Source organism: Arvicola amphibius, chromosome 3 (assembly GCF_903992535.2).
Source record: "Arvicola amphibius chromosome 3, mArvAmp1.2, whole genome shotgun sequence".
NCBI classification, from domain to species: domain Eukaryota; kingdom Metazoa; phylum Chordata; class Mammalia; order Rodentia; family Cricetidae; genus Arvicola; species Arvicola amphibius.
Genome location: NC_052049.1, coordinates 100,824,248 through 100,848,116, shown reverse-complemented (window position 1 = coordinate 100,848,116; position 23,869 = coordinate 100,824,248). Strand labels below are relative to the sequence as shown.

Here is a 23,869-nt window from a genome sequence, read left to right as displayed (position 1 = left end):
TACTGGAGATGAGTCTAGGAGCATACCAGCTTAGGTGAGCACTGTGCTTCTGAGCTACGGCCATAGCTGCTTCCTCGCTGGTGGAGAGCAGCTCTAGAGCACGGTCGTCAGGGGAGCTTACCCAATGTTGGTTCCCTTTCACTGTGTGAACCTAGACTACTCTCTGTGCCTCAGTTTCTCCACCCTCTCAGTCATGGTGCTAACTCCAGCTGGATCACAAGCCATAGTAAAAGGATACTCAATCATCCCCAATAGTCTTTGAGTGCATTCTCTTGCCACAGATTAGCCATAGAACATTTCCAATCACTATGGCTACATAAAAGAATGAGTGGCACAGGGCTCAGAAGGTCCATCCACTCTCTATAACAGTTCGTGGTCACTTAAAATCTGGAGGTGATTTCCAACTGAGAGCTGATGGCCTCAACGCCTCCCTGTGTGGGTGTGTGGTCCTCTCCACACAGTTTTTGAACTACTTTGGTCGTCCTTGTAGCCTGGAAATGACTCCCAAGGACTAACACGGAGTGGGCAGAAGAGCTAGTGCTGCTGTTCATAGTCTAGCCTCAGAGGTCAAGCAAGACCACTTCTCAGACTCTGAATTTAGTGTTGCAGCCACAAAGTTCCTTGTGGCTCCAAGGGTGCAGTGGTTAATCTTCATTGCCATTTGGTCAATTTCAAGTCTCCATCAGAACATGTCTCTGGGTCTGTCTGTGAGGATGTTTCCAGAAAGGTTTAACTGATAAAGGAAGATCTACTTGAATACGGGTGGCACCATCCCATGGGCTGGGATTCTAGGGGACAAAGCCACCTGGACAGTAGCAATTGTCTTTCCTTGACTCCTGACCATGAATGCAATGTGACCAAGCCACCTCATTTTCCTGCCACCATGCCGTCCCCCACCACGGTGAACGGGAACACCTCAAACCATAAGTCAGAATCAGCCCCTTCCTTTTTAATTTGCTTCTTGTCGGGTATTTTGGTTCCAGAAATGAGGGGGGGAAAGTAGCTATTAAAGAAGGAAAGGGAAATAAAGACGCTGTAAACAGCGATACAGCCATTTGGGGTAATATACAACTAAGGCTTGCTAGCATGGCGACCAACAGGTGTTTCCGACCTTGCTCCTTTTCCCACTTTCCATTAAATTATCTTCTCATTCCCTTCCCCTTTGGGCCTCTAGGGGAGGGAAATAATGGGCAAGGAGTGGGCACGTGGGCATTGACTAATGAGGAAAGGGAAACAGAAGGCTTGCCCTAGAACACAGCAGGGTCCCCTTTTAGAACTTCATTGTGCTTTGGAGAGTCCCACTGCAGGCTGGAGTTTCTCCTGGTGCAGAACAGTTCGCAAAGCAAAGAAGGCTGCTCAGCTCCGAAGAGAGTTGTCAGCATTTCGAGTGCCCCCGGGTTGACAAGAGAAGGAAATTCATGTCATTATGCAAAGAATGCAATAAAATGCCAAACCTCCTGTGTTCCCCACAGTGACCCTGAGTAGCTGAGTAGCGGATGTGCCAGAGATTAGCTTTGCAGAGCACTGGTCTGGGAGCTCCATGGACCCACTGAACGGGGGTAGCCACAGGGAATTGGACGTTCCTTGTCCCCTTCACCTCCAGCAAAGTTCATCAGCCACTGAAACCGTCCTTCCAAGATCCAGGACAGGACAAAGGGAAGGAAGAGGGATGCGTCCGTGGGAAATTACGGCCTCTTTGCCCCGCGTCTTCTCCCTTCCCTCGGTTAGAAATGGAAACTCAGCTTAACGCAGGTAGAAATGGAAAAAGGCATCTGGAGTTTGTCTTCTCTCCCAGGGACCCGGGAATCTTATGTCAGTCCTCCTGTCTGTACGATGATGTGTGATGAAAATTTCATAGGAATGTTCCTGAATAGAGTGTGGAGACCATCAAGCACTCCTCTGGATACTTTTCTTTGCCTCTCTAAAGCTTTGTCCATGTCTGCCTTAGCTAAGCTTTTGTGGGGATGGACTTGTTGGCTCATCATTCATCCTATGACAATATTTAGACCATGACCTTCATTCAGCTGACATGGAAAGCAGCTGGTAACTTAGCTAAGGAAGACAAAAGCGAGATGTATTTATGAATGTAAGGGGAATAAGCGTGTGTATGTATATATAGATGAGCATGTGTATCTACACGACTAATCCCAAGAGAAGTAAACTTTTATTAGTGACTCCGACACTTGCATGGTTTCCTCTGGGATTTGCTGAGCCTGTGCTGTGTGAACAGTGTAAATACAAACAGGTGCCAGCACTACTGGCTCCATTTTGCTGGCCACGGATACCCCCTCTCTCTTGGCTGTGAAGCTATTGAAAGAGTCTTGTCTCTGCCACCCAGAGGCCTCAACTCAAGCTGGAGAGATGGAGCAGCGTCCCTCACTTTGGAGGAGGAATGGAAATGCAGCATGGTGAAGTAGATTCTGTTTGGAAAATGAGCATATGCTTGTTTCAGATTCTAACTTATCTAACCTGGAGGTCTTTAACCTTTGAAACGAAACCTTCTGTTTGATGTCAGTTAAAAGAAAAACAAAAACAAACACAAGACAGAGTGCTGCTCTTTATTTCCAGTGACTCCTGAGCTTGCATGATTTAGTGGGAGTCCCCCAAACATCCTGACAGGATTCGTAGGGTGCTTTCTTCTCCTTTGCCTCAGTCAGAGCCGAGGCAGAGTTTGCCAGGAGCTACTGGTCAGCACTGTGGGAGGTGGGGCTGGAAAACGGCAGGGCCCAAGCCAGTCAGAGAAAAAGAGAGACAGAGAGAGAGAGAGACAGAGACAGAGATTCAGAAGGGAAAGTGCTATGAGAGAAACAAAATCCACCATGGCCAAAAGGAGGAAAATATTTTTAAAAGTCTACCTTTACATGACCAAGTCCTTTGCTCCGAAATGGCAACGAGGACGTGGGGAGAGAGCAAGTCAGAGGTCCACAGAGCATCCCAAATGACCACTTGACTTCCTCATGTAGATTCCCTTTCTAAGGGATGTAAATAATAGCATAAGAAGTGTGGCTAGTACTTGGAAAATGGCCATCCGTGGTCAAGGTTCAGATTTAGCTGCTTTGCATCCCAAATAGGCCTGCCAAGCTTTCCTCAAATACCTACTACCTAGTCTGTTCATCCAACAAGAGTGCGCTGGATGTTTAACTGGATGGGCCCTGGACAGGATCCTGAGTCCACCCTGGGAACAAGACAAAATGTGCCTGCTCTTGTGGCACTCCCTTCCTAGTTTCTACGTGGAACATTTTCAAAGGTGCAGTGTTGATGAAAGTTGGTAAATCACAGTCAAATGATTTCTCATTCATTTATCCACTACCTCTCTGATGCATTCATTCAGTCATTTTCTTAGTGCCTACCGGGTGCCAAGTGCTACTCTAAGCATAGGAGGGGAGACTTGACTGGGGCATTGTGGGTCACCTATGGGTTTAAATGTAATAATCGGAAAATAAATAAGCTCACAAGTCCACGGGCAGTGATGGTTAGTGATTGTAGCCTTCTGGTATGAAGTACCTACGGGGATACAGGATGACAGCAACTGTGGCGGGGAGCTGTTGTTGTAATACAAGAACCCTGGGAAGGAAATTGTCCTTTCCACCTTAAAGTGTCAGAGAGGGATTCTCCAAGTGGGGGGCACAATGCCCTGCACTGAAGGATACATTGAGGGCTAACGTAGGTTTAGACAAACTGTAGTTAGAGAAATACAAAAGGGAGTCTGAGGTTGTATGAGGAGTATATAGAGGAGTAGATAAATAGCACCTATTTCCTGGAATAGGCAACATCATCTCCAAGGCCTGACTTACTCTGCATTCTTCCATGAGGAATTCTTCCTGCCACTCTGGAGCCAGCTTTCCACCTGAATTAGGATTCCCAGAGAAACAGGATCAATAGGAGAGACAAGTTGATGAGCAGATTATAATTAGGCTTATTAGTCATTATCTCACATGACCATGAGGCTTGGGACTTTCAAAACGCCCCATCCGCAAGCTGGAGAACAGGGCAGCTAGTGCTGTGGCTGAGCCCAGACGCCCGGGTGCTGCTATTGAAAGCCCTGCAGTCCCAAGGCCACATCTAGACATCGCTGATGTCTAAGGTCAGAAGGCTGTCCCAGATTCAAAAAGAAAAAGACAACTAGCAAATTTGCCTCTCTCCTTGAACTATTGGCCTTCTGAGAAAACACACAGGGGACAAGGAAGCAACTGCTCAGGCTCCATCTAGTCCCTTCCCCACCGTCTCCAACACAAACATGCTCGGGCCACCTCTTGGCACCAGCTTTAAACCTGAGTGCAGAACAGTGGAGAGATGACTAGGTCAGAGCTGGTTACCGTCCCCAGGCTACAGGTGAGAAAACAAGTTTCCAGCAGTGTGAAGACTAGGCACTGGGAACTAGAGGGACAATAATGGCACTTGGATTGGTCATTAGACCCTCTCTGACTCTAAAAATTGAAGCTGTAAAGATCACTTTCAAAGGTCCAATTTTCTCACCAGAAAACAAACGTTCTCACAGAGGACCCAGGGAGTGGCAGTGCTTCTGTGCCCAAGCAGAAGGCCTGGATTGAAATCCCATATCATCCTCTGATGCAAGATTTATAAAAACTCAGAGACAGAATAATAAAACCCTGAAGACCAGAAAAGCAAAGCAGTAGACCACTGGCTCTTAGGTCAACTTCAGTCCGAAAATGGTGATCCTGCCTCCAGGAATCTCAGAATGAGCCAGAGATGAGAGCTGCCTCCTCCCGTTTTATAATCCTCTGTAGTTCTGGGATTAAAGGCGTGCACCACTACTGCCTGGTTTCTATGGCAAGATAGTGTGGCTACAGGGATTAAAGGTGTGTGTCAATGAGGTTGCCAGGATTAAAGGTGTGTGTCATTGCTGCCTGGTCTGTAAGGCTGGCCCATGTGGCTGTTTTACTTTTCTGATCTTCAGGCAAGCTTTATTTATTAAAATACAAATGAAATGCCACTACAGTCCTCATTTTCTGTACGCATGAACTGTTACTTCACTTCTCTTAATGGCCATTTTTATCACCTGAAAAAAAATTAAGAGACGAAACCAGATACTGCTGTCATATTGCTGCAATGGTTGAATTAGATGTTTCGTATAAACCTAATTTTCCAGTTAGTAAGAGCTTTGCTAATTGTCTGCTGTTTCTGTTTATTTCAATAATTTAAGACCCAGTTTATTAGAAGTGATATGGTAAGTGTGCCTTATCCATACTAGGTAAGGAAGGCAGTCTCCATCGGGGCATATGGTGGTGTACATCCACTGGCTCCCTTCACCAACAGAGGATGGTGGGAAGGAAGTTTCTCTGGGCAAAAGCAGGCTGCCTGCCACTCCACTGCTTTGGCTCAGAGCTCAGCCTGCTACCACAGCAGTTCCTCTGAAAGAACTCTAGGGAAAGGGGACACCACAGGGTACCGATGTGCTAGAACACTTAACAGCTTGGAATAGGGACCAGGTGTCACCTTCTGGGTGTACAGCCCATCCTGACTTCTGAGGAACCAACTCCTAAGCCTGTTTGGAGCTTCCTCCTAGTGACCACTGTTGGCGTGAGAAGAAATCTCAGAACTTAGCATCACATAGAAGTAGGGAACCCATTTTTAAGCAACATGGACTCAACAGGTCTTTTCAAGAATAACCTGTGTTTTCTGAATGCAATCATTGTTGTCCCAAGTCCCTAGGAGAGGTAAACTTGTTAGAAGCCAGGAATGGTGGTGAACTCCCCCCAAAATGGTGGTGAATTCCCCCAGTGATGTTCTTATACCCAATCTGTTGCGCCAAAGATAGGTGTCACCAACATCTCACCAGACCGTGATGCTTATTCCTACAAAAAGTTTGAAGAACAAGCAAGGGCTTTGAGTTTAAACATTGAAAACTTTAAAGCTCAAGTAAAGAGCTTTCTAGAACGCACATTAAGTAGCATCCTTTTCTGATGAGGCAGGGCTGCAGGGACAGCAGGAATGCCCTGGCACAGTAACCTACCTGTCTGCTGCAGCTGCACCTTGGTACCTGCTCCAGCATCTCATCACTCATGGTGACTTCTGTCAGTCCCCAGTGGTGACACAAAGTTCTTCCACCGTCTCCCAGCACCAGTTCCTTTCTTTGCAATCTCCCTGTCTCCTGTCGCCATCATTGATGCCCGTTATCTCCAAGGCAGTTTGGAGAGGATGCTTCTCTGTCACTGTCCCTCACGTAAGAGGCAGGGCACTGAGGACATGGTCTCTGGCTTGAATGACAAAGGGGTGCTGTTTTCTTGCAGACATGGAAAGAATGTCCTACACAATTGTAACTTTTCACATGGTCCCTAAATCAAGTTGTTAGGGACCCCATCTTCCTAAATATGTTACTGTATTGCTGTTGATAACTTATCCTAACTAGATTGACTTTCAGATTCAGTCCAAACGCCAGACTTTTTTCTCTATTCTCTCTTTCTAGCCTCATTAATCTACACAGTCTGCTCTCCACACTAAAGAGAAAGCCCTTTGTCTACCAATGATTGCAAATAGAATCAGTCCCCCCAGTGTGTGTGTGCACATATGCATGTGGAGTGTCTGTGTGTGTGCCTTTGTATCTGTGTGTGTCTGTGTGTTTGTGTACCTCTGTGTGTATCTGTGTGTGTCTGTGTCTCTGTCTGTGTATCTGTGTGTCTATATGTATGTGTGTGCTTGTGTATGTGTGTCTGTATATTTATGTGTCTATTCATCTGTGTATTTGTGTATATGTCTGTGTGTCTGTGCATATCTGTGTGTCTGTGTTTGTGTGTCTGTGTATCTGTGTGTCTGTCTGTGTATCTGTTTGTGTGTCTGTGTATCTGTGCGTCTGGATGAGCATCTGTGTATTTGTGTGTTTTTCTGCATGTCGGTGTATCTGTGTGTCTGTGTGTGTCTGCTTATGTTAAAAAAAAAAACTCCAGAAACTCAGGACATTTTCAGGAAAGTTTGCACTGCTAAAGAAAAAGAGCTCAGTGAAAGCAGTTGGAACGCCACAGAGGCCGTAGCGAGAAGTTACAAATCACATGACAGAGAGGGCAGGGCTGAGCTCTTGAAAAGTAAGTGACTGAGCATAGATTTTACCCTGGTAGAAATACAGAGAGTTCTTGGAGGAAGAATGTCTGGGGCCAAGCTATATTCACAGCCTTGGGAAGAACTGGGTCTGGCCTGAGAATAGGCACCAGGGACTGGCGGAGGGAAGCGGGTAAGAGCACCATGAGGGGAGACAGATCTGTGCACATGTAGCTGCCTAGGAACAAGGATCAAAAGTATGGGGCGTCTGGGGACAAATCAGGGCACTCACTCTCTTCCTGTGACGTTACCTCCTAACTAAAGTCACCTGTGATTGGAGCTATATTTTAAAGGAAATTTTATTCAAAAATGAATTCCAACTGGTTTCATGCCCTTTCTGCTCTTGCATCCTGTCCCACGATGCCTTGATATGTTTCTTCTTACCACATACCTCACTTCCTTAAGAAGCCTCAGAAAGTTCTGCCTCCCAAACCTTAGCTCCCCTTTTGTTCCCTAGTGTGAGCTCTTTGCTGTGTGTCCTGGTTGCACCATCTGTGTGTCCCGCATTTCCTGCTTCTGACCTCCCTGTTTTTAAGGCAGTAATGATGGGGACCAACAGCTCTTCACAGAGCACCCTGTGTCTGCTTCTGCCTCTCAGATCTCCAGGGTTCTGCTGGAGCTCCCAAGACAGAGCAGTGATTAACCAGGGGTGGAGACTGCTTTCCACAGCAGACACCTGCTGCATTTTATTTATTGTCAAATAAATAAAATTTATTTATTTACTTTTTATTATCAAAGTAGACTGTTGACTCTTGGGTGGTACCCAAGTCATGGCAAAGATTCATTCTCAGCCCTCTGTAAAGTTATAACTTCATTTTTTTCAACTTGGAGCTGTACACTAGATGTCAAGGTAGAAGTTTAAATTTGTTTGCGACACGAATCTAGAGCAGCACCTTCACTGAAATGAAGAGTGGATCTAATAACCAAAGTACAAATGGTCCCCAAAGCCACAGACTTCGCCTGAATGTTACACAAGGCCAGCAGGTGAAAACAGAAGGGTCCCAGCTCACATTAGGTCTGAATAAAAGACAACCAGGCATACGAAGCGTATTTGACTTAGAGAACACCATCCAGGCAGAGATATGAATTATGTAGGGAAAGTGGGCAAACCTCAAGACTTAAATGGTTTCATCATCTATTATTCCATTCTTTAGTAAAGGCAGGGTTGCCATAGCAACACACCACAGGCTGAGTGGCTTGAACAACATAAATTTATTTTCTCACAGTTCTCAAAACTGGAAATTCAAGGTCAGAGTGCCGGCAGAGCTGACTTTCTCTGAGGTTTCTTGTTCTGGCTTACAGATAATCATTTTTCTTACATCCCTCGTGTGGTCAGTCCTCAGCATACAGCCATCCTTGGGGTCTTTGCGTGTCCAAATCTCTTATTATAATGAGTCAGTTGGATGTAGAGCCTGCCTTCATGTTCTCTTTTTGACTTCATCATATCCTTAAAAGCCTTATTCCCAAGTAGAACCATAATCTAAGGGGTCAGTTAGGGCTTTAACATGTGAATTTGAGAGGGAGCAGAATCCAGTATGAAGCATGAAGCAAGAGTCCAACAGAAGTGTTATTTGAATGCTAATGCTTATCCTTGCTAGTATCTCTGGAGTATTGCTCTGTGCTTAACTTTGCTATAGCTATTTCCCATATATTCCTCTTTTTCACAACTAGGTTTCATGTAATAGGATGTGTCGATGTTGAGGCAATTATACATTACTACCATTTCTTCTGGAACACGATCAGCTTTTGTCTGTGCCTTCCTTGGCTCTGATGAATATTGTACTCCAGACCATGACCTTGGATCCCTGTGGCTAAATGTGATTTGGAGTAACTGGGGGGTCTTGTCCCCAAGCTTTGGTGGGCACACAGTCTCTGGGAAGAGTAAGGCTGCTTTGCTCAACCCGCTACCAAAAGCCTCACCTGAACCGGGAGATGAGACGGTGTGAGCTGGAAGACCTCAGTCTCATTCTGAGACCTTACACTGACTGCCTCTTCTATACATCTGAGCTTTTTTCCTGAGTTATTTAGCTAAAAATCAACTCTAAGATCTGCAGGGCATGCTCATACCTGATGGCAAGATCTCAGCACACAACACTTGGGCCAGAATTGTCCATTTAATCCACCTACCAATTCACTTACCTCTGAGGCCAGTGAAATTAACCTAGCTGAAGTTCTGGCTTCCCTGATTCCCTTGTGTGGCCCGGATCTCGAGTGGCTCTACCTGGCCTCCCTTGTGAAGTAAATGCTTATTTTCATCTCCACCAGCAACTTGACTATTCAACACAGTTAGTAAGCTGTGCTGCTGTCTGTCTGGCAATCAGAACCAACTCTGTGCCATCCACTCCACTACTGTGCTCAGCCTCCCATCTCCACTCTCTTTTATGAGACTCCTAGCCTGCACACTCAACAAGGGCACCTTTTTAAAGGGTTCTTCCATGCCACTGCTCAGACACCTTTCTTCCCAAGGTCACCTACAAACGAACTCCTTAAACTGATGTAGGGGTAAGCCCGCCCCTGACACCATGAATCCATCTAACATGGGTAATTGCTACTTCATGACTGGGCAGTCCCACGTCACTGGGACATCTTAGAGTAGGGGTGCCATGAGCCTGGGTGAAAAGTGACATTAAACTTTGTCTCTTCTCTCTGCTTGCAGGAGGCTCTGTCGGTGGTGAGTGACGACCAGTCCCTCTTTGATTCAGCATACGGAGCGGCAGCCCATCTCCCCAAGGCAGACATGACTGCTTCGGGGAGTCCTGACTACGGGCAGCCCCACAAAATCAACCCACTGCCACCACAGCAGGAGTGGATCAACCAGCCAGTCAGGGTCAACGTCAAGCGGGAGTATGACCACATGAATGGATCTCGGTAAGCCTGCTGGAGCTGACCTTCATGCCACTGGGAAGCCTGAGCACAGGTCCCCCCCAGGGCCACCCTGGCACACAGATCAGCACAAAGTGCAGATGGCACTCTGGGCTGACCTGGGAGTGTGTGTCAGCTCCTTGTCCATTGTGGCAAATGAGGATTATGAGTGGGACAAGATCAGGAAGCCAGTCTGGCTCTCAAGGTCCAGGTGTAGCCCACAGAAGCCAAGTTGGGGTCAGGCCCCAAGACCCAATGGCAAATACTCAGGAATGCATGTTTAGTGTCAGGCTCTGGGCCAAGTCCGGCCCCTCTGGGGAAGTAACAGCAGTAAGGTGCCCTTCCTGTGCCACTGAGGATGTTTAGCCTCTCTGGGTGAGACTCACACTAGCGAAGATGACCCAACCATTCTTCTGGCAAAAGTGGTAAGGAAGATGGATGTGCGCAGGAAGCAAACTTCGTACATGGGAAGTGCATGAGAGTGCTTTAGGGAAGGTGTCCGGGCCAGGTAGGGCTCCACTTATGGAATGGGAAGGAGAACCCAGAGACAGGGAACTCACAGAAACGAGAAGCACAAACCCGTGGGCAGTTGGCCCAGGCTTCAGGACCTGCCTCTACATTTTGGCTAAACTGTCTAAATCCATCTGAGTATCACCTTCATCTTGTCTACACCAGAGCCAGGACACCTGTCTTTTCACAGGTTTAGTGAGTGTGCTGTCATAGGGAAAGGAGCAGGGCGGTGTCTGTGACTCCAAAGTGCCCAACAATGTCAGTGACCACTATACCCAGTGACACAAAGGGGAACCTTTAGCCTTCTTCATTGCCTGATAATTCCCAGTGGATCCCCAGGTAATCCACTCAGCCTGAAGCGAAGGGACAAGAAATTAAAAAAGACAAGGCCTTGGCAAATAGGGTGAGAAGCCAGCCCATTCCATAGACTGAGGCTGGCCTTCAGTACTGGCATGACACCAAACAGCCTCAGAGCCATGAGTAGGGGCTGATGAGGTAACTAACAATCATTGTCTGCAAGGATTGGGGACAGAAGAGGCAGAAAGATAAGAAGCTTCTAAAATAGCCCAGATTTTTTTTTTTTTAAAAAAAAAAAAAAGTTCTGGGGTAGGGTGACAGCAATGATTACAGAAATCAAGGAGAGATGTGTAAGAGGCAGATCAAAGAGGCAATTATTAGAGTTTACACTTAATTAACAGCGGAGCAAAGCAGGTGAGAGAAGAGAACGGAGGGTGCTGGTCTGGACATTTGGAAGGCGGGGGCAGGCAGCAGGCCCAGGCAGGTGGGGAGAGGCTGTGCCTCGGGGGACGTCGCTGTGCCCTTGAGGAACCTCTCTGAACAAGTGGCATGACCTCTAGCAGAAAATGTCTCCTGGGTTTTGGAAGCCAAAGCCCATAGGATTTGGGGCTGGAATTGGGGCTTAGGTATCAACTCCAGGAGGCTTAACTGTGAAAGTGAGTCACGGAAGGAGGGGGAGGGCTGGTGGGGCTGCAGGGAGGGAGTTCCTCCTTGCAGCTGTCTCTGAGCTGCCTTCCAGAATCCTCAATCCTGCTACCCCTCTATCCTATTTAACTAAAACTAGGAAGTGAAACCTCGGCCACCCTTCCAGGGTGCAGAGCAGAGTCTCTGAGCTTGAGGCCCTCCACAGTGGTTCTCTTTGCAGAATAGAGATGATGCCTTGATTCCTGCAGGTCCAGTCTCAGAGAACAGTTTACCAAGTCTTGTGTCGCTTGCCCCCTGCCACTCTCCAAGGAGGCCAATATTCTAACCTTGTTACCATGTAGAAAGGAAGCCGGAAGAGGCCACACCGCCACCAGTCCAGGATTTCATGTTCCTCAGGCGTCTTACTGCTACTCCCTCTCATATTCCTACACTATGATCTCATTCTGCCAGCACCCTCTGGTGATGAAGCCAGTACAGAAATGTGTCCCAAATTGCCTAGATCACAGGGTGCTTCTGCTCCTTATTAAAAACCCAGATCCTAGTGTTGGAGAGTCTATGGTCCTACTACACCGGTATCAAACTACTAGAGTCTGCCAAGCCTATAGCTTGGGCCACTGCAGAGGCACCCCACGCCCCCTTTTTCCCTTACCTTCCCATGGTCTAGTCTCCCAGCAGGTAACAGTGAGGGTCAGCCTTTCATAAGAGTAACCTTTCTCAAAACCCTTCAGCATTATATAACAGAACCTAAAGTCCTTAGCTGAGTTCCACCGCCCATTCCATATTCTCCCTGGCTCCATTCCTCCCTTCCTCTACCCCATCACACAAGACTCTAGCTGTTCCTGGATACCCTAGCACACCACTACCTCAGCTTATCTTCCCCAGATTCTGTCTTTTCCAGAACATTCCTACTCCATTTATACGTACGATTCTCTCTGGTCTTTGCCTGAGAGCCCCCCAAGCTAAAACAGAATAGAGTTCTTGTCTCCACCCTGACTAGCATGTGGGCGGGGAGCAGAGCTCCTGTAAGTTTTAAGGGAAAGGCTAAGTGTGGCACAGGAAAGCCGGCCAAAGTCAGATTGCCTTTCCAAGGTCAAGTCATGTAGGTAGAAGTTGGGTCTCCATTTCCTGAAACATCTGGCATGTGTTCAGATTCTCTCAGATTTTGCAATGCTTCTACACATAGCGAGATATCTTGTGGATGGGGCCTGTGTCACTGTTTTGTGTGGACGTGTGCTCACTGCCCATCAGTGAAGTTAGAGTCCTGTGCATTTGCATTTGGACTGTTGCTTCTCCAGTGAGATCAGGTATGGTATTTTCTATCTATGGCCTCATGTTGATACCCAAACTTTTCAGATTTTAGAACATTTGAGGAACAGATTCCCTTATGGAAGACTTCCTACTGTTATCAATACCCAGGATGAGTTAGCCCGGGAAATTTGAAGCACGGGTGGGTGCTAAGAAGTTGGCATCTCTAAGCCCACTGTCTCTTTCCCTGCTTCCTGAGGACTCCTGAACCGTCCAGGATAGTGTTCCAAAGCACAGAAAATCCTGCAAGTAGAAAGACTTTCTGGACCTACTTTTTGGAGTCTTACCTGGCTTACTTTGATCTCACAGATGCCTGCTAGAGGAAGCCTGCTTAAGTGCCTCTGTAAGCTGGGTGAATATTTTCCTGGCTCTGGTTGTACAAAGTAACATCAATTGGTCCCCTTGTTCTGGCTTAGCAGGTGACTGAGGGGGTTCAGAACAACTGAAATAATCTCACGTCCTCTGCAGAAGCAAAGGTCTAGTAAACTCTGGAGGCAGCTAGGTAGGTATAGCAAGGTTCTGCACCTAATCAGTATCCTCAAAGCACTCACATGAAGGACAGTAGAAAGCCAGGGTCAGGGACTGTCAGAAAGATGCTTTTATTTAAGAGGAGACCATGCCTGGCCTTGGCTTATTATTACTTAACTATGCAAAAGAGATGGCACATAAAGACACCAGGCTTGGTGGCTTGCACCTGTAATCTCAGTGGTTGAGGAGGTGGATCTCCAAGGATAATTGGGCACACAGCCTGGCCGACTGGGAAAGCTACAAATCTTATATCACAAAATAGTAAATGACTCCTGAGGAACAATACCCAAAGTTGTCCTTTGATCTCCAGAGGCATGCACAGTAGCACAGAAACGCATGCATATACAAATACATACAGTACACACACACACACACACAGAGAGAGAGAGAGAGAGAGAGAGAGAGACAGAGAGACAGAGAGACAGAGAGACAGAGAGAGAGAGAGAGGACAAGAAATGAGATGAATCCATAGATGGTAGTCCATTTAAATTACCCATCCTGAGCACTGCACTTCTCTTATTTTCTAAGTAAAAACCATCAACAGTACTTGGTTTGTCGCATTTTTTAAAGCATATATATATATATACATATATATGTGTGTATGTATGTATGTATATATGCCATGCATTGTGCTTATATTTAACCCCTTACCCTCTGTTATTCCACTTGCTTTCCCTCTGAACCCCTTCTCCAGAAGAAGCAGTGTCTTGTGGACACCTCCTCTATCAGTGAATGAATACTGAAGGGTCCAGACTTTCACCAGCATCCACTGCTGCTGTGTGTTTGTGATTTCAATAGCCATGCTGTATCTGTGTGTCAGCATTTTATGGCAGTTCTCCTCCCCCTGCCTCAGCTCTTCATCCCATCTTCTCAGTGTTCTGTGGGCTTAGCATGTGTGTGCTATAGAGGTCCCACTTAAAGGAGTGGAGCGCTCAGCAGTCACTTCTCAGAAATTGATGAGATACAAGTCTTGTGCTAACAGTCACTCTCTGTACAAAGCTCTTTTGTTCTAGACTGGGAGCATCACAAGTCTATGGATATAAACACAAATATTTAAATAGGACAACACAGCCATTTAGGGAAACAACAGTCTTATGTTCTTATTGGGTCCATGATGCCACCAGCCTTAGGTTTTTGACCAGGTTGATGGTACCAGATGTGTATCTCCTGTCAGGCAGTGGAACTGCAATCACAGAGTGACTGCTACCCACTGTAGAGTCACGTCACTATTGTTATCAGTGGGTACATAGTGCATGAACAGTCATATTGTGCAGCAAGCATGACTCGCAGGAAAATGAGACCACTGATACATGTTCTCCCCCAGGATCCTGCATAGAGCCTTCTAGCAACACAAACACCAGCCAGCAGGGAGAACATTCCCAACTCAATTCTAGCTCTATTTCTTTGTGCCCTATGACCAAAACAAGTGCCATATTCAGCAATAGGGTTATACCTTCCATTTCTGGTGGGTACCAAGACCTGTATATGATTTGATCATTTTCAGAAAGCCCGTTTATCGTAACACAAACTGTAGGGGAGGGCCAGTGAGATTGTTTAATGGGTAAAAGTACCTGCCACCATGCCTGAAGACCTGAGTTCTGCCCCCAGAACATACATGAGAGAACCAACTCCTTCCACTTGCCTTCCACTTTCCATACCCGTGCCATGGCATGCATGCATCCATACATGGATGTATACACGTGCACAGCCACACAAAATAAGTTTTTAGATGTAGAGGATGATGTACAAATGTTCTAAATTTCCAACAAGAAAACAAAGCAGAGCAGACAGCTTGGGAGTTCTTGGCTGATGGGATAGGCCTGCGTCTGTCACCCAGAACTCTAAAGCGGTATCTACTCACTAGCCCTGTGTTGCTGAGTGCTGGCACTGTGGCTAGACTGTGACTGAGATGAGCTATGATGTAATATACACAATGGATTGAAAAGTTGTAGTATGATAAAATGTCTAACGTCTAGGTGGCTGTCGATTCTGCTGAAACAATCATCTGTTGTTTTATTAATATAACAGTGCATTTACTCCATTTATTTTGTTGTTACAACTAGTTTCACCATCTTAGATTCATTTATTTATTTATGTGCATGAGTGCTTGCATTTGTGTGTGTGCGCTATGTGGATGCCTGGTGCCTGTGGAGGTCAGAAGAGGGCATTAGATCCCTTGGAATTGGAGTTAGAGATGGTTGTGAGTCACCATGTATTCCTCTGTAGGAACAAGTGCCCTTAACTGCTGAACCATCTCTCCAGTCTCTCACTTATTTTATATATATATATATATATATATATATATATATATATATGTGTGTGTGTGTGTGTGTGTGTGTGTGTGTGTGTGTGTGTGTGTACATATATAAAAACTCAGCTACCAGTAAGGTGAAAACAACCCATGTGACCCAAACACGTAACTCACAATCTACTTGGATTGGATGGTGCAGGGGCAAAATGTTTCAGACTGCACAGTGATCACAGGGTATCCTTCCCAGATTCCTTGAGAAGTGTGGGTTTCTGGGTTACTTCTTTCCGCTAATTGGAAGCTCCATAGGTGTTTGAGTCTTTGACAGGAAGGAGATATCCATGTCTCTGAAGCTGCAATACCCTCTTGCCTTTTATCATGGCAGCAAGCTGTCTGGACCAGGATCAAAGGGTCATGCGAAGGGGCTGAGATAGAGCTGAGGCATCAGAGATCATCTGGGTTGCCTGAGTTGTGTGAGGTTTCCTCTGTCTCCCTTCCCGTTTTCCTGCTGTGGTTGAATCTGGGTCTCTGGGTTGCCCTCCAAACAACACAGCCCATAGGTTCTGTGTTGGATAGAAACTTCAGAAACTTGATCTAAGCTGTGGTCTGCAAATAACTCTCAGCTGTATCCTGTCTCGACCAGGGGAACTGGAGAAACCAGTGCATGAAGGAAATACTATCAGTTCAAGAGGGAGAAAACACAAGAACTAGTTTTAGGTACCTAGCATTCAGGATCCGAACCCAGCATCACTTGCTCTGAGACATCCTGCAGGGGCCAGCATCATCAGGAGGCATGGAACACCCAGAGAAGCCTCTTCCACACTCAGAAAGATGAACCTCCTTCACTCTGTCACTTGCAGCTCTCTGGCACCTTCCTGCATTTCTAAATTCTAAACCTTGCACGGGCCTATAGGGCACGCGCCACCTGTGTGGAAAGCCAGGGTGGTGGGGGCTTTGTGTATAGTTTTTGTTTTGCTTCTTTTCTTGAAACTACATTTCCTTACCAAAAGCAATCAATCACCTCCACACATGGATCTCACAGAAACCCTAAAGGCAGCCCAGATCCCTCAGGTGCGCAATGGGCATGCTACATGATAGACTCTAATGCAGCCACATGGCTCAGGAAGCCGGGCAAGGCTTTGTGGGTATTGGGTGGCCCTTGACTGTCAGCAGATCTGTGATCTGACAATACAACACATGTCCAGGTACTCTGAGCGAAATGGGACGTCAGGGAGTCCTTTCCCTCCTTTTAGGATCTCACACCTCGTTTCATATTGCTTAAGACTCTGAAGGCACTTTCGTCAAACGCTGGCAGCCTTTTTAAAGTAGTGTTCAATAAACACACAGAAACAGAAACGTCTGCCTAGGATAGCTATGTCATATTGCTTTGACCTGCCATCTCCGGCCTTCCCTAGCGCTGAGGTGGAGATGCTCAGAGTTAAACTCTCAAGCCATCACTTCCTCCCTGCTCTATTGTGGCAGCCTCAAGGCCTCTTGTCACCTGCCCCAGCACAGTCAGCTGCCTGTGGGCCCCAACCCCTTGCTTGCCCTAAGTGCAGGTCTCAATAGAAATTAGCAGACGCCGTATGGGCAAAATGAATGGCCAAACCTCTTCCCTCTCCAGGGCTCCCCACCTCCCCCTCTCTTGTTTTCCTCAAGCCCTCTTCACAGGCGACAGCTGCCTCGTTAGAGAGCAGCCTTTATGTTAGACTTCACCTGGATGGGTAGTGCTCACCCAGCGCATGGCTGTGCCATCTGGCTGAGGCAAAGAGGATGGAGGTGAACCTGGCAGGCACGTGCGCAAGTCAGCGAGGTATGGTTTCCTCCTTTCCCACCCTGACCCAGAGTAGAACAGTCAGGCTCTGCGAGGACAAAGGTCCCGGGTGGGTGTCAAACCTTTTCTCTAAGAAAGTCCCTTTGCAGGCCTTGATGGTAACTGTCTGAGACAAAGAAAGGGGCCTTATTGCAAAGAATGCCAGGGAGGGGTATCCAGGCAGGTAGCAGGCCTCTTGGGGACAGCAGGAAGAAGGCTGGAGGAGGGGCGACAGCTAAGATTTCTGTGGGTTAGCGAATGGAGTGCCCCTAGATGCTGGAGTGTCAGCTGGACACTGCCAGCCGTGGAACCCAGGGACCCTGCTCTTCTGCACCCGCTTCCTGCCCATGCCCAGGGCATGCCCGTCATTGATCACTATCAGGCAAGCTTTGTTCCATGCCTCATCTTTTCTTCTTCTTTTTCATCTTTTTTTTTAATTCTGCAGAGTTTTGACAACTTTGCCATCCATGTCCACTATGCACAGCTCCAAATCACAAGGGCCACAATTTGGGCACTTCTCAGGTTCTAACCTCTGCCTGAAAAAAAGCCAGTTTTAAATACCAAAATTCCAAGGCCCAACTCCTATGAAAAATACCGTTTTAAAGTTCTTTTCCCCGATATTCATTAAAATTAATAAAGGGAGGCTTTGGAAAAGGCATCTCTTCTTCTGCTACCACTGAACCTTGCTGTCTGGCTCTGGGCACCCTGCACAGGAAGCGTGTGTGTGCTGTCCATCCTCCCCACCGCCACCTCCGAAAGCCAATGAAAACCCCACTATCTTGGTTTCAGGCCAACTTAATTCTCCAGGCTTCTCTGGCATTTGAATGGTTTCTCATCTAACAAGAATCTGGGAAGACAACAAGACTGTGGTGGTATGAGTTCCTGTGTGTGTGTGTGTGTGTGTGTGTGTGTGTGTGTGTGTGTGTGTGTGTATGTGTTAACATATACGTCCATGTCTGTGGTGGAGGGTGTACATTTATATAACTATATGTGTGTGATAGTCTACAATTGTGTGAATGCATATATTGTATACATATAGGTAGTAGAGTATATATATATAGTATGTGCTTTATATACTAGAGTATGTGTAGTATGTGTGACTGTATGGATGTGTATGGGGAACATATGTGTGCACATTTGTATTATGTGTATAGGTATTCGATGGGCCATGGTTATGTGTATATGTGTACTATGTGAAGTAACATGTAAGTGCACAGATGTATGAACATTTGTATATGTAGTGGAGTATACGGTTATATAAGACGTGTTGACATTGTGCATGTAATATGTGTGGTAAAGTGTGTAGAATGTAGAAAATCGTCTGCATGTGTGTACATATGTAGTAAAGTTAGAGTCTGAATGTTTTCATTATGTTTATGTATGCTGTGGGTGGCGAAATGTGTGTGCGAGTGTGTATGCATGCATGCGCATAGTTTTCCTGGGGGGTGGGGCAGTGTGCTTGGGCCAGCTCAGCTTAGACACAGGCACCCTGGTCTGACTGGGGCTGCTTCATCTCAAGCCAAGTCCTTCAGCGGCAGAAGCCAAAGGGCTGAGCGCTGGTGAAAAGCCCCGACGTGCTACTGCCTCCCCTCCGACTGCCATGGGAACATTAAACCTTCAACAATCTGGGACTCTGACGGCTGGTTCTTGGTTCTCTGCCTGGAAAAACAGTAGGCAAATAGTAAAACCTTAAATTCTAACATATGTAAGTTATACATCTTATTTTCATTTTCAGCCCATGTTCTCCTCGGTAAGACATCAGGAAAAAATTACCGTCTGCCTTCTAATATCTCAGTGGAGCATTTATCTCCCAGCCATGATAAGTGATCTGCAATATTTTTTTCCTTTCAGATTAAGAAACAAATTCATTTAATTTTCTTTATTGAATGTGCTCAGGCCTCCCCGCTCTGCCTGACTCTCAGGAACCCTGGACTGCTCCCCCTCCTTCTGGGTTGGTGACTGCACTCCTGACTGTGGGGATGGGTGGCTCCCCAGCACTCCTCAGGGGCTCTCACTCTGTTCCTGCCCACTGCAGAAGACGGAGCAGAGTTACTTGAGACAACAGCCAGGCCAGGGGATAAGGGAGAGGTTAGCGTGCCCAGCTGGCAGACTGTAATCTAGACCTTGTCTGATCTCCTCGGTTTGAAAGCTGGGTTTGGTGCTCTCAAGAGAACTGGTCACTTCCCAGGATGCCAAGATGATGCTTGCTGCCTGGCATTATCATACCACAACAGCCCCTGCTGCACCTTTTAGGAGTCTGCTATGGTTCTGCTTCTTGGAAGCACTGAGCGACAGCTGGGCACGTCAGGATGGCATCTCTCCTGGCATGCTGAAAGCGCCATGATGTTATGCTGATGGTCACTGGGGATCCTTAGAGTGTTCTGTGTGTACTCAGCTGCATCAGCTGACCACAGGGGGTCTGTCAGCCTAGCTCTCCAGTCCATTGCTCAGTGCCATATGCTGCAAATATCAGATGCTAACTGGGCTGTGTTGTTTCAGCCCAAGACGGGTGATGTGTTTTCTCCCTTATGCACGTCCATATTGCTTCTCCAGGGAACTGACTGCTCAGGCCTGTAAAATGCTACAAGAGTCATTGCAGATCAGGAAGGCCGTCATGGGTTCTATTCTTCTTCCTTGCATCTCCAAACTCTTCTACATGTGGGCTTTCGTTGAGAAGGTTAACACTGGGTCCTGAGTCCCGCATTCACCTTTACTAGCAGTGTAATTCTGCCAGTCACCACACCTTTCCGTTCTGGTATCCATAGAGGGGATGTAGTAACCCTTGCTCCACAGATCTGGAAGGATTGTTGGGAAATTCAGATAAAGCAAGCAGAGTATGAAAAATGCATTAAAATGGTATATGTACAATAGCAAGTGATGGCACTATCTCACAAAATGGCAATGACAAGACACAGGGCACACTGACCGTCTCCTACTGAGATCGGTCCTGTAACTGAGGAAGACATAAAGTGCTATGGGAGGACGGAGAAGGCCTGTCCTTTTCTTCAAAGGACTAGTGAATATGGGAAGGGTTGTTCACTGGTGATCTGGTTGAAACCAGACATGGCAGACAGATTTGGAGGGCTGCGGGCCCCTGAAATGCATTCAACCAGGAGGCCCAGTATTTATGACGGAATCAGGCTGGGTTCTGCTTGGAGGACGGCAATACGATTTCGTCGTCGTCATTGTCATCATTATCCCGTGGGTGTCTAAGTGACTAGCAAACCCTGCTGAAGCTAGAGTGAGATGTCCCCACGGTGACGATTCTTGACCTTCGTCTCCTCTCACCCCAGGGAGTCTCCAGTGGACTGCAGTGTCAGCAAATGCAACAAGCTGGTGGGCGGAGCCGAAACCAACCCCATGAACTATAATAGCTACATGGATGAGAAGAACGGCCCCCCTCCTCCCAACATGACCACCAACGAACGGAGAGTCATTGTGCCTGCAGGTACCTTGGGAACCATCTGCCTAGCTAGTGCCCACGTTGCCATTTCTCGGGGACTGCAGGGGAGGGGGTAGGCCTGTCCCTTGGAACATGGAAACCCTACCCCGCTTCCTCGTCTTTAGGGAAATACAAACCAGGGAAAGTTGTACATCCCTCCCGATTATCTAGCTACCAACCAAGGCATGATCTCAAATGTCACCAGAACCCTGGCACGCAGATCCCGAAGCCCCACTCTCAGACATAGCACAAGGCAGATTTTCCATGAGTGGCCTATTACCCCAGCATGGAACCTACCCAGAGAGCAGAGCCGGGCAGCCTCACACCCGCCATTCCTTCCTGTAAGGAGTACAGCTCTCTGTGTCCACCCTTCCCTCAGGCGTGTACTCCCTGGCCTCTGCTAGGTTCCACCTTCCCAAAATTACAGCCAGCTCTTTCAGTTTTAAAATAGAAATAACTATATTTAACAAGTGGAACGCCTCCACGTGTGTGCCACAAGTTATATCATTATGTAGAAATAGCCTCTTTTTTCCCCCCTAGGTATTGGTGCTGTTGGTTATGGGAGAGAGGGGGGCTATTGTTAAATCCTCCCGCCTATTGGACGGATGTCACCTGGGCCAGCTCCAGTGTATTCTGCTGCCTGGACATGGAGGGAATTTGAAAATTGCCACTTTAGAGTGGGTGCCAGGTGGAAGGGGCAAAATGTCCAGAGCTTGAACGAAGTGAATGACAGGGCAGGAGCTAAAGCTAATCTTACCGAAATAACTTCCCCGGAGAAGAGAGGCTGGCTTCCTCCATTTGTAAATATATAGATGCAGTTGTGTCTTGGAGCGCTTAGTTGTCTCCGAGGGAGTTTGGAGGATTTGTCTGTCGGACTGAAGGATGATTTTGGGATGGGCACATCTTTCCTCTGTCCCGAGTGACGGCTCTCCTAGAGTGACAGCCACATTTGTGAGTTCTGGATTAAATTCCCCCCACGGCAGAGGGTGCAGAAGATACCAGAATCAAGGCAGAGGAGGAAGGGATGTTGTTCTGAAGTTCACAGAATTAAAAGCTGCCGGGGCTGCATCTTCTTCAATCATGGGAGCTGACTGCAAGGAGAGCTCCGCCTGTTTTATTTTTCTGCTTGGGTTGTTTGAGATGGGCATTCACTGCATAGCACAGGCTGTCCTAGAACTCCCTGTGTAAGCCAGGCAGGACCTCTCAGGGGTCCTCCGGCCCCTGCCTCCCGAGTTCTGGGGCTAGCTGCAGATGTGTGCCATCTATGTCTCGCCAGGAGAGCTTCATGTAGCAGGGTTTGTCAGGTGCCAGGTATAACGTAGATGGCTTCCTCTACTACAGTGTCACATCATCTGATGTGTCACCACCCTTGGTGGACAGGCTGGTGATGGTGAGCCCAGGGGGTCTCCTCCCTGCTTTCCGATAAAAAAAAAAAATCATACAAAAGCAAACACGGTGTGAACTCTCTCCACACCACAAGACAGTTCAGGCATTTGCTGCCAAAATCTCCTGCTCCAACCTCAGCACAGAAAGGAAATTTTGAGGGAAAGAGCCATTGGGGGCTTGGAGATTGCTTCAGAACCAGCCTATTGTCGCCATCTTGTTTGGGTTGTCATAAGGAAGTGCATGCGGGAAGAAGGAAGAGGGGCAGGGCTGCTTGGTTAATGCTCTTTCAAAGGTGTGGAAATGCTTTCCAGGGGATTGGCAAAGGTTGGTCTTCAGTGGACTGGCTTAACCAAAACAGTAAAAGAGAAAATAACATGAATTCTTATCAAGCTGTTTCAAAACATTTGGCATAATGAATTCACGAGCCCAGATCTGTTGGGTTGTTCCCCCTGCTAGCTAGATCTGTAAGCATTACCCTTACACAGTTTGGCTTCCTCCAGGTCAGCATCCTGGACACAAGGGAAAGTCTCCTTTGGGCAAGTCCACAAATCAAGGCAATAAAACATTAGTGGAACAACCAATTGAATTTATGATGGGATTTTAGGACAAGTATAAATGAGGACTCTAGTTAATCACCATTTCCACATCGAGATGGGAATGAACAAGGGCCAAATCATCCAGGAAATACATTTGGAAGAGTTTAGCATGATCCAGAGTGGAAGATTTATAATTCATAGTGCTGGAGAGGGAGAGAATTAACATTGTGATCGAGCCCAATGCAAAGAGAGGAAACAATAAAATAAATAAAATATAGGGCATACATAAAATTGAATGTGCAGTCTTGGATTGTACAAGTCAGGAACTGGGAGACACTACAGATGAAATAATATAGTCCAACTCCCTCTGGGATACCCTTCTTTAGAATTCTGAGCTTTCTACCTACCCACAGTCCTTGCGTGGTTTGAAAAGTAAAGGTATAAGAACAAAGCCAGAAGTTTATCTGAAGGGCACAAATACACACATGCTCAGTGGGGCTGGAGGCAGAGGAATTCTCCATTCTGCACAGGGCTTTACAGTCCCAAATGAGTTCAAGCAGGATCCTGACATAACAAGACTGAGGGATCACAAGGGATCTGCTTCTCCAACTACGTGACGTCTTTTGAAGGCTTCTATGGGAACCCCAGCAGTAGTTCCTAAGGCAAAACTTCCATTACTCCCTATTCATCTATAAAATGGGTATAACAAAACCAATTTGTAGATTCCCTTGATAAAAAAGCTGGGACAGATAAAAAAAAAGCTGGCCTGTAGCAGGATCTCACAGTTGTGCCATCACTAGGTAGGTACACCCTGGATTCTTGGTATGGCATGCAGGAGCTGTGACATATGACCCCCAAGCTTTGTTCTGGGCTCCCTCTCAACCTCTCAAGGATTTCTCTTATAACCCGCAGTGATTCCGGCACCTGGATTCCTCCCCACTGCCACTACTGACCATTTAGACCCTACTTCTCTTGTGCCCAGAGCTTTTTCAGGCCCTAGAATGAGAGGAATGTGAGTTCCTTAGAAAGGAGCACAAGTTTTCCTGCTAACTAAGCATGCTAAATGAAGCAGGCCAAGCAGAAAAGCAGAAACTGGGAGCGACCAGCTGCCTGCAACAAAATACCATCTCTTCGCCAGGAACCTCCTCCCCGACTCTCCAAATTCACCCCAGACCCTTCTACCCAAGGCTCCACAAACTACCAACACAACCTCACTTCTTACTTATTGCTTTAATGCCTACATT

The 23,869-nt window shown here is 47.0% G+C and overlaps 1 protein-coding gene across 1 annotated transcript in view; it reads left to right on the top strand.

Moving 5' to 3' along the window:
* Positions 1–23,869, top strand: part of Fli1 (Fli-1 proto-oncogene, ETS transcription factor) — a 116,774-nt gene that overhangs the window by 54,543 nt on the left and 38,362 nt on the right. The window contains exons 2-3 of the mRNA XM_038322329.1: positions 9,710–9,921; positions 20,555–20,709. Coding sequence (XP_038178257.1) covers positions 9,710–9,921; positions 20,555–20,709 — 367 coding nt within the window. The remainder of the gene's footprint in view (positions 1–9,709; positions 9,922–20,554; positions 20,710–23,869) is intronic.